The 10,809-nt window shown below is 62.3% G+C and overlaps 1 protein-coding gene across 1 annotated transcript; it reads right to left on the bottom strand.

Annotated features, from left to right (window-relative positions):
• Nucleotides 1-5,218: 5,218 nt before the first annotated feature.
• LOC308057630 (dual specificity tyrosine-phosphorylation-regulated kinase 1A-like) lies at nucleotides 5,219-10,036 on the bottom strand. Its single transcript, XM_080411683.1, has 6 exons — nucleotides 9,911-10,036; nucleotides 9,560-9,635; nucleotides 7,546-7,692; nucleotides 6,718-7,066; nucleotides 6,140-6,228; nucleotides 5,219-5,374 (listed from the first exon to the last, which is right to left on the bottom strand). Exons 2-5 carry the CDS (start codon nucleotides 9,620-9,622, stop codon nucleotides 6,158-6,160), a joined length of 630 nt encoding a protein of 209 aa, XP_080267809.1. The 5' UTR covers nucleotides 9,623-9,635; nucleotides 9,911-10,036; the 3' UTR covers nucleotides 5,219-5,374; nucleotides 6,140-6,157.
• Between the last annotated feature and the right edge of the window lie 773 nt (nucleotides 10,037-10,809).

Here is a 10,809-nt window from a genome sequence, read left to right as displayed (position 1 = left end):
GGGCAAAGAGGGGAAGGGAAAAGGGAAGGGGGAAGGCAGGGGGGAAGGGAAAGGAAAACAGGGAAGGATGAAGGACAAGAACGACAGGAGGGCAGGGGGGGAAGGGCCGAGAGAAAGGATGTTCCCAGGGGGGACACCCCCTCCCCCACCCCACACCCATGCCCCACCCCCCACCCCAGGGCCCCCCCCGTTTCCTACCGGGGAGGTCGCAGCCAGGGGGGAGGGAGGCAGAGGAGCGGGGGAAGCACCAGGGCCGTGGGCGCGTCTTCTGCTGCCACCGCCAGCCCTGGGTTTATATCTGGGACTGGAGGAGGAAACGGGTTCCTCCGCCTTCTCCCCTAATCCCGACCCGGTTCCGGAACCTTCCGCCTGGGTCCAGGAAAACTGGGCCGGGAGGCGCCCCCCCCCCCCCCAGCAGGGAGGGGGGACAGAGTTGGGGTGAGAAAGGTGGGATCAACCCCTGGAGGAGGTTCCTTGGGGGGAGGGGCAGAAGGTGGAGGGGGGGGGGGGGGGCACCAGGAGACATCTGGGAGGGGTTTGGACCACCAGTGGTGGCTCCTCAGTGGCTGCAAGACCCTGGGTTGGATGAGGATGGTTGGGGGGGACCAGGGGGTCAACCCAGATCATGGACAGGGATGGTTGGGGGGGACCAGGGGGTCAATCCAGATCATGGAGGATGGTTGGGGGCCACCAGGGGGTCAATTCCCATCACGGAGAATGCTTGGGGGGCACCAGGGTAGTCAACCCAGATCATGGAGGATGCTTGGGGGGCACCAGGGTAGTCAACCCAGATCACGGACAGGGATGGTTGGGGGACACCAGGGGGTCAACTCAATCCATGGAGGATGGTTGGGGGGGACCAGGGGGTCAATCCAGATCATGGAAGATGGTTGGGGGGGACCAGGGGGTCAATCCAGATCATGGGGGATGGTTGGGGGACACCAGGGGGTCAACCCAGATCATGGAGGATGCTTGGGGGGCACCAGGGGTCAACCCAGATCATGGAGGATGGTTGGAGGGCACCGGGGGGGTCAACCCAGGACCTGGAGGGGGATGGTTGGGGGGCACCAGGAGACATCTGGGAGGGGTTTGGACAACCAGTGGTGGCTCCTCAGTGGCTGCAAAACCCTGTGTTGGATAAGGATGGTTGGGGGGGACCAGGGGGTCAACCCAGATCATGGACAGGGATGGTTGGGGGACACCAGGGGTCAACCCAGATCATGGAGGATGGTTGGGGGGCACCAGGGGTCAACCCAGCCCATGGAGGATGGTTGTGGGGCACCAGGGGATGAGGAAGTCCTGGACACTTACAGCTCCTCCAGGCAAACGCCGTGGCCTGCCCCACCCCCCACCCCACCCCACCCCCTGGTTCTCTGGGGGCTGGGGTGATGGGGACCCCACGGCGGGTGGCGAGGCCACCACCAGACAACCCCATTCCTCCCCATCCCACCAGAAGAACGATGTGGCCATGGGTCATCCTCCATGTCCTTCTCTCCCTCCCTCCACCTCTGCCTCTCCCTCCACACCACACCAGGGGCCTCCCAGTTCCCCCCAGTGCAACCTCAGAGGAACCGGCGAGTTCCCCCCAGTCCAACCTGAGAGGAACCGGCGAGCTCCTCCCAGTCCAACCTGAGAGGAACCGGCGAGTTCCTCCCAGTCCAACCTCAGAGGAACGGGTGGCACCTCCCCGCCCCCCTCTGGGGAGGCTGGAGCGGGTCCTTCCAGTTCTCTGGGAATTCCCAGTTTAACCCAGCCCCGTCACTGGGCTGAACTGGGCTGGACTGGGTTGGGCTGGGTTGACTCAGCCCCTCCTGCATCGCCCCGACTTGCCCTGGGCCCCTCGTTACCCAATCAGCTCCCGGCTCATCAAGAGGCCCCTTAATGAGCTCAGGTGTTAATTGAGCTCCAGGCAACTCGTCAAGATCTTAATTACCCGCCTGTAATTAACACAGGTTGTCCCAGCCTGCCCGGGGCTCCCACAATGCTTTGCGGCAGGGAGACTTGGGGGGGAGGGGGCTTGAGGTTAATTAGGGGCAGGTGATTAATTGGGGGGGGGGGGCGGTGCCCTGCCCCCACCGTTCCTACGTACTGGAGGGACCCAAACTGGTGCCAGTTCCCCGTGGTAGCTTCTCCAGTGGGAAGGGGGTGTGTGTGTGACATCATTGGGGTGTCCCCTTGACCCCGCCCCTCCCCCCCCCGATGGGGAGTCACCATCAGCCCTGCCCCCACTTGCCCCCAGTTCCTCCCAGTTGCCCCCAGTGCCCCCACTTGCCACCAGTTCCTCCCAGTTCCCCCACTTGCCCCAGTTCCTCCCAGTTGCCCCAGTGCCCCCAGTTCCTCCCAGTTGCCCCCACTTCCTCCCAGCTGCCCCAGTGCCACTTGCCCTCAGTTCCTCCCAGTTGCCCCAGTGCCCCCACTTGCTCCCAGTTGCTCCAGTGCAGCCATTTGCCCCCAGTTCCTCCCAGTTTCTCCCACTTGGCCCCAGTTCCTCACAGCTGCCCCAGCGCCACTTGCCGCCAGTACCTCCCCGTTGCCCCCAGTTCCTTCCAGTGGCCTCAGTACCCCCAGTTCCTCCCAGTTGCCCCAGTGCCACTTGCCCGCAGTTCCTCCCAGTTTCCCCAGTACCCCCAGTTCCTCCCAGTTGCCCCAGTGCCACTTGCCCCCAGTACCTCCCAGTTGCCCCTGGTTCCTCCCAGTTTGTACCATATGCCTCAGTACAGCCATTTGCCCCCAGTTCCTCCCAGTTGTGCCCCTGGGGGGTATTTAGGGGCCCAGAGGCGGCGGGGGGGGCTATAGGGGTCCCTATAGGTATTTAGAGCCATCACAGGACTCTACAGGGGCTATAGGGCCCCTGGGATCTATAGACCCTATAGGGGCTCCTCCCCAGTGCCCTACACATCCTTGGGTGCTATAGGGACACACACCCCCTCCCCCACCCCACCCCCCATACCATAGGGACCCTCCCAGGACCTATAGGGTCCCACTGGGTGATCTATAGACCCCTGGCTCCTATAGCCCCTCCCCCCCCGGGGCATTATATAGACCCACTAGGGAAGTATGGACCCCCCAGGGGATGGGGGGGAGGGGCTGCCATGCACTGTATGGCTCCTATAGGTACCTTGAGGGGGTCCCCAGGCCCTATAGAGGCACATATACCCCCACTGGACATTATAGAGACCCTATACAAGCCCCGCCCTCCCAGGCCTATATGGTCCCCCCAGGCCTATATGGTCCCCCAGGGATGCTGGCGGGGGGGGGGCATCCAGCCTCTATAGGCCCCCCCAGCACCTATAGCTGACCCTCTCCAGGAGCTATAGGTCCCATAGGGAAACCAGCTTCACTACCCACCCCCCCCAGCCCCTATATGGCCCCTCAGCCCCTATAGGGTCCTATATACACCCCCCCACCCCACCCTGCGAGCATGTGTGTGTGTGTGTGTGTTGTATAGCCCCTATATGGCTCCCCAGCGCATATAGTATCCCCAACCCATCCCCTATAGGATCCTGTGCATGCTGGGGGGGGGGGGATCCAGCACCTATAGGGTCTCCCCCAGCACCTATAGACCCCCCCCTCCCAGTCACGCCAGTCCCTTGGCTTCTCCTTCCCCTATAGGGTCCATATCCTTCCCCCCCCCCCCAGCCCCTATAGGGTCTCCACAGCCCCTATAGCTTCCCCTGGGGCCTGGGCCTAGTCCCTATGGCTCCCACAGGACCTATATGATCCATACGGTCCCCATAGCTTCCCTGTGCCTCTTATAGCCCCCCCCAGCCCTTATAGCCTCCTCTTATTCTATAGGTTCCTCCCCCATAACTTCTAGGGTCCCCTCCCTTCCCTATACTCCTCCAGACCCTATAGGTCCCCTTCACCCTATACGTTCCCCCCCTCCCCAACCCTATACCTCTCCCCCACCATATAAGGTCCCCCCATTCTCTGTAAGACCCCCCCCTCCCCGCCCCTATGGCTCCCCCGCCCCTATAGGCTCCCCCGACCCTATAGGCTCCTCCCAGTCCCTATAGCTTCCTCATCCCCTATAGGGTCACTAGGCTCCTATAGCGTTCCTATACTGTTCTCTTCACCCTCCCCCATCCCTCCACCTCCCCTATATCCTACAGGATCCCCCCCATCCCCACGGCTCCCCCCCACCCTATAGAGCATTCCCTGCTCCTTACAGCTTCCCTATACCCTATAGGGTTCTCCCAACCCCTATAGCTCCCTCATACCCTATAGAGGGTTCCCTGGTCCTGACGACTCCCCCAGGCTCTATATGGTCACCCCAGCCCCTACAGCTCACCTATAGGGTGCTGCCACTCCCTATAGCTCCCCTCCATCCTATGTATGCTCTCTCCAGCCCTACAGCTCCCCTATAACTTATATGGTCCTTCCTAGTCCCTACAGCCACCCTGCCCCTGTAGGAGGTCCCCCTGTTCCTATAGGCACCCCCGGCCCCTATAGCTTCCTCATATCCTATAGTGTTGCTGTGTCTACGCCCCCCCCCCCCCAGACCCTCCAGCTCCCCCAGGCCCTATAGGGTCCCCCAGGCTCTATAGGGACCCCCCAGTCCCTACCGCTCCCTCCGATGCTGTGAAAGGTCTGCCTGTTCCTATAGGCCCCCCTGCCCAGCCCCTATAGCTTCCCCATATGCAACAGCATTGCCCTCCTTCCTGCCCAGTGCCTATAGCTCCCCTATAGCCTATAGGGGGTCCCCCCCAGCCCCCATAGCTCCCCGACTCTATAGGGGGATCCCCAGTCCCTATAGGTCTCCCAGCCACTACAGGATCCCCCCAGTTACCTACAGCTCACCCTGACTCTACAGGGGGTTCCCCAGTCCCTATAGGTCTCCCAGCCACTTCGGGGTCTCCCCAGTTCCTATAGCTCACCCTGACCCTATAGGGACACCCCCTGACCCCCAGGCTATATAGCTCCCCTATACTCTATAGGGTGCCTCCCAGCTCCTATATCCCCCCTATATGCTATAGAGGCCTCCCTGGTCCCTATAACCCCCTATACCCTATAGAGCCCTATACCCCACACACTCCCCCCGGTCCCTATAGCCTCCTGCACCTATAGACCCCCCGTTCCCTATAGGCCCCTGCACCTATAGCCCCCCCAATGGGTGTGAGCCCCTCCCCCCCCCAATTTCGGGCCATTTCCCTCCTCTTTCCCCAGTTCCTCCCCAAACTAAAGCCCCCCCTCAATAAAAATTCTTATTAATAATAACAATAATATCAATATTAATAATTTAGTGCAGGGAGGGGAGGGGGTGGGGGTTGGACGTCAAGAGCTGCCAGTGGTACTTTGTGGGGGCACAGCCCCCCAGAATGGCCGAGTCCTCGTGCTTGGGACGCCCCCATGGCGGTGGCTGAGCTGGGGGGGCCTGTGGGGGGAGAGAGAGGAGTTAGGGGGGAGGGGCAGGTGGCCGTGATGGCCCCCGGGTCACCAACTCATGGCCATGGTGGCCATCAAGGCCAGGAGGTCCTCAAGGTCCCCACCTAATGGGCACAGTGGCTCCAAGGTGCCTGGAGGGGGTGGCACATGGTTATGGGGTCTCCATGGTCCCCACCTGGTGGCCACGGTGGCCCCAAGGTCCCCAACTCATGGCCATCGGGTCCCCAAGATCTTCAGTTCATGGCCATCAAGGCCTCAAGGTCCCCACCTCATGGGCACAGTGGCCCCAGGGTGCCTGGAGGGGGTGGCACAGGGTTATGGGGTCTCCATGGTCCCCACCTGGTGGCCATGGCGGCCCCAAGGTCCCCAACTCATGGCCATGGGGTCCCCAAGATCTTCAGTTCATGACCATCAAGGCCTCAAGGTCCCCACCTCATGGGCACAGTGGCCCCAGGGTGCCCTGGGGGGTGGCACATGGTTATGGGGTCTCCATGGTCCCCCCCTGGTGGCCACGGTGGCCCCAAGGTCCCCAACTCATGGCCATGGGGTCCCCAAGGTCCCCCCATCAAGGACGTGGTGGCCCCAAAGCCCACCTCACCCTCCCGCAATCACTAGAGGGATCCCAAAGGTCCCCAGGGTCCAGATCTCCCCCCTCCTGTGACCAGGATGTCCCCAAGGTCCATATCTCCCACCCCACTGGCCGGGATGTCGCCGGGGTGGTGGTGGTGGCACCCATGGGTGCCACCGGTGGTACCTGAGGACTCTGCATCTCCTAGTCAGTGGGAGTGGTGCCACCGTAGTAGCAGTAACTGCGGTTGTCGTTGGAGGAACCGCTGGAACTACCTGCTGGGGACAAAGGTGGACATCAAGGGTGGTGGCCATGATGAGAAGATGTCCCCAAGGGGACGTGGTGGCCTGAGGAAATGGAGCCTGGTGGGGCTGGAGAAAGACCTTCTGGTGGCTCCATAGGCCACCACCCACCAAAAACTGGAGCCTGGTGGGACTCATCAGAGACCTTGTGGTGGCTCCATGGCCCACCACCCATCAACAAAGTCCTTCTGGTGGCTCCACGGGCCACCACCCATCAGAACCTGGAGCCTGGTGGGTCACAGGATCTTCTGGTGGTTCCTCAGAACCTGGAGCCTGGTGGGACCACAAGATCTTGTGGTGGTTCCTCAGAACCTGCTGAGACTCAACAAAGACCTTGTGGTGCCTCCACATGCCACCACTCACCTCAACCTCCACCTTGATGACCCAACCACGCCTCTTCCCCCTCCTTCCTCAACCTCCCAATCCCCCTTAGATACCACCACCCCCCCATCCCCATCCCACCTGAGCTGGAGACAGAGCTGGTGGTGCTGGCGCTTTGCTCCATGGTGGGGCTGGTAGAACTGCTCTTGGTGGTGCTGGTGGCTTTATCGTGGATGTCCTTGAAAAAGTTGTGTTGGAGAACAGAGAAGGGGGTGATGCGCCACCAGGACCTGTCCAACATCCGCCGCACCAAGTCCTTGAACTTCAGGTTGGGGCCAACTCCATGGTCCCCAAGTCCACCATGACCATGTTGGGGCCACCTCCACAGTCCGGAAGACCACCTTGACCCTGTCAAGGATGTCCCCATGGCCACCAAGGCCACCTTGACCATGTTGGGGCCACCTCCATGGTCCCCAAGGCCACCTTGACCCTCTCAAGGATGTCCCCATGGACACCAAGGCCACCTTGACCATGTTGGGGCCACCTCCATGGTCCTCAAGGCCACCTTGACCCTCTCAATGATTTCCCCAGGGTCCCCGAGGCCACCATGACCATCTTGGGGACACCTCCATGGTCCACAAGATCACCTTGACCCTGTCAAGGATGTCCCCATGGACACCAAGGCCACCATGACCATGTTGGGGCCACCTTCATGGTCCCTGAGGCCACCATGACCATGTTTGGGCCACCTCCATGGTCTCCAAGGCCACCATGACCATATTTGGGCCACCTCCGTGGTCTCCAAGGCCACCATGACCTTCTTGAGATCTTCTTCCACATCCCCAAGGCCACCTTGACCCTGTCAGGGCACGTTCCCAAGCTCCCCCACCTCACCCTGACCCCCCCCCGATGACCCCCCCCCCGTGGTCCCACCCCAACCCTCCCCCCTCCCCCCCTGGCCCCGCCCACCTCGTTGGCACTGCTGAAAAGGGGCTGGCCCGTGTGCATCTCCACCAGGATGCAGCCCAGGAACCACATGGCCATGGCCAGGTCATTGGGCAGCCCCAACAGCACCTCAGGGGACCAGTAGAACCGGCTCTGGATGTACTGGGAGATCTGGGGAAGGGGGCCAGGCGTCAGACAGGTGGGTGGGGCCTCATCTGGGGGAGGGGCTTAACTGTGAGGGGCGGGGCTTAGGACCTAGGGGGAAGGGGAGACCCCATTTGGGCAAAAAAGGGTGTACGTATCTTTAAAAATGGGGAGGCAGGAACCCGAGAGGGCGTGGCCTCAACGAGGGGGGCGGGGCTTCACCAAAGGGGGAGAGGCCTTGGCAGGGGGCGGGGCTTAGGACCTAGGGGTAAGGGATGACCACCTTTAAGCAATAAGGGGTGTATGTCTTTAAAAATGGGGGGGCGGGGACCTACAGGGGCGGGGCTTCCCCGATGGGGGCGGGGCTTAGGACCTGGGGACAGGTGAAACCCCCTTTGGGCCATAAGGGGTGTACATGTCTTTAAAAAGGGGCAGGTGGAATCGTTAGGGGGCGGGGTGTCAGACCAGGGGGCGGGGCTTCAACGAGAGGCGTGGCCTCGACGGGGGGCGGGGGTTAGGACCTAGGAGGAAGGGGAAACCCCTTTGGGCAATAAGGGGTGTATGTGTCTATAAAAATGGGGGTGGGGGGACACCGGAGGGTGCGGGGCCTCACTGGTGAGGGCGTGGCCTGACATGGGGGCGGGGTTTAGGACCATTGGGAAAGGGGAGACCCCCTTCGGGCAATAAGGGGTGTATGTGTCTTTAAAAAAGGGCAGGGGGAATGGTTAGGGGGCGCGGCGTCAGACCTGGGGGCGTGGCTTCAATGAGGGGGCGGGGTTTTACCTTGCCCCCTCTCCCCCCCCCATGCCCCCAGCCGCAAATGGGCTGGGTCCTACCGAGAGTGTCCACAGGGGGGCGCTACCGGCATCCCGAAAGTGGCGGGGGGAGGGGCAGGACCCCCCCGAGGCTTCACCCATCAATACCAGGGGTCCCAGGTGCTCCGAGGGGTCCTAGTGCCCCCACCCATTTCAGGGGTTCCGATGTCCCAGTGCCCCCCTCCCCATTTCAGGGGTCTCAGGTGCTCCGAGGGGTCTTAGTGCCCCCCTCCTCATTTCAGGAGTACCAAGGTTGCCCCTCCCCATTTGAGGGGTCTCAGCCCCACTCCCCCTCCCCATTTCAGGGGTCCCAGGGGGCTCTAGGGACCCAGTGAAACCAGTACAGCCCAGTAGAGTGGGGACACACACCGGGAGGTGGAACTAGGCGGGGGGGGGGGGCCTCTGGGCCTCAGTTTACCTGGGGAGGCTGGGGGGAACTGGGAGGAAGTGGTCTGGAATAGGGGGGAACTGGCTTGGAACTGGGTCGGGGGAACTGGGATGGGACTAGGATGCTGGGGGGGGGAACGAACTGGGAGGGGACTGGGAGGAACTCAGACAGGACTGGGATGGAGAGGGGGAGAAACGAGGATGGGACTGGAGGGAATGGGGATGCTGGGGGGAGAAACTGGGAGGCAGTGGGCCAGGACTGGAATACTTGCCCAGTACTGGGACACCCACTCCAGTACTGCACAGGTGTACTAGTACTGGGTGTGACTGGGGGAGCCATAATGGTATGGGATGGACCATACTGGCCCAGGAGGGGTCATACTGGTATGGGGGGGTGTGTGTGTCATACTGGTCCTGGAAGGGGTCATACTGGTACAGGAGGGGGTCAAACTGGTTCTGGGGGGAGCCCATACTGGTCAGGGAGGGGTCATACTGGTCATAGGGAGTCCATACTGGTCTAGGGAGGGTCATACTGGTCCCAAGGGGGATCATACTGGTTCCGGGGAGCCTGTACTGGTTGTGGGGAGGCATACTGGTCCGGGAGGGTCATACTGGTCCCGGGGGAGGGATGTGTGTGTATACTGGTCCCGGGAGGGGGTCATAGTGGTACGGGGTGCAGGTGTGTGCCATACTGGTCCCAGGGAGCCTGTACTGGTCGGGGGGGTGTCATACTGGTCCCAGTCTGAGGAAGCCATGCGGGAACCGGTACTGGGAAAGGGAACCGGGACGAGGGAAGGGGAAACGGGGCCGGGATGGGGACGGTGGGGAACCGGTACTGGGAGACACGGAGCCGGTACCGGGGGAGGGAAACCGGGATGGAGCCGGTACCGGGGCCACAGAACCGGTACCGGCTGAGGGGGCCCGGGCTCGGTGAAGGGGGCGGGCCGCACCCGGGGGCCCGGAGCCGGGCCCGGCCTGAGGTGAGCGGCCCGCGGGACCCGGTACCGGTGCCATGCGGGGGGGGCGGGGGGAGCGGGTCTCACCTGCGGCAGCGGCGCTGGGCGGAGCGGCCCGGGGGGGCAGCCCCGGGCCCGGCTGCTCCAGTAACGTCCGCGGAACAAACCACCCCAGTAACGTCCGCGGAAAAAAATGGCGGCCACAACCCACCGCCGCCCCGCCCCCCCGGTCCCCGCCAATCAGCCCCCTCACGGCTCCCCCTGCTAACCAATCACCGCTCCGCTCTTCCCTTCCCTGCCCCGCCCCCTCGGTCGCGCACCTCCCTCTCTGGCCCCGCCCAAAAAGGAGGGCGCCACGCGCAGGCCGCAGCCGCCGAGCCCGCCCCTCCGTGGGGGCGTGGCTTAGGCAAACCACGCCCCCCTTTAGCCACGCCCCCTCCGAACCCACCCCGGTGGGCTCAGCACCGCTCCCAGCGGTTTAATTACCCCCCCGGGGTAATTATTCCCCCAGTCTGGCCCCCCCCGGGCTACTTACCCCCCAATTTACCCCCCCAGGTTTAGTTACTCCCCCAGCTAATTATAACACCAGTTTACCCCCTCCTGTTTAATTACCCCCCAGGGGATTAATTGCCCCAGAACTCAGACTAATTACCCCCCCAATTTACCCCCCCCCCCGGAAATTAACTGCCCTCCCCAGGGCTAATTACCCTCCCAGGGGATTGATTAATTGACCCCCCCGGGCTAATTATCCCTCAATTTACACCACCACCACCACCACCCCCCCCCCCCCCGGGGCTAATTACCCCCCAATTTACACACACACACACACCCTGGCTTAATTACTCCCCAGGGGATTAATTGCTCCCCAGGGCTAATTACCCCCCCAATATCTACCCCACCACTAGAAATTAATTGCCCTCACCCCAGGCTAATTACCCCCCCAGGGAATTAATTGCCCCCACAGGGCTAATTACCCCCCCAATGTA

The sequence above is a fragment of the Falco punctatus genome (assembly GCF_963210335.1).
Source record: "Falco punctatus genome assembly, contig: scaffold_177, whole genome shotgun sequence".
Taxonomy (NCBI): Eukaryota; Metazoa; Chordata; class Aves; order Falconiformes; family Falconidae; genus Falco; species Falco punctatus.
This window is presented reverse-complemented; position numbering and strand designations above follow the sequence as displayed.

Bases quoted from the DNA above. Each gene is read 5' to 3' on its own strand.
- LOC308057630 (XM_080411683.1), bottom strand. From the start codon at position 9,622: ATGGCTTCCTCAGACTGGGACCAGTATGACACCCCCCCGACCAGTACA. The intron at 7,693-9,559 runs GTATGGCACACA...CCCCTTCCCCAG, and splicing joins GTACAGGCTCCCTGGGACCA to ATCTCCCAGTACATCCAGAG. The intron at 6,229-6,717 runs GTGGGATGGGGA...TGTCCCCAGCAG, and splicing joins CAGCTCTGTCTCCAGCTCAG to GTAGTTCCAGCGGTTCCTCC.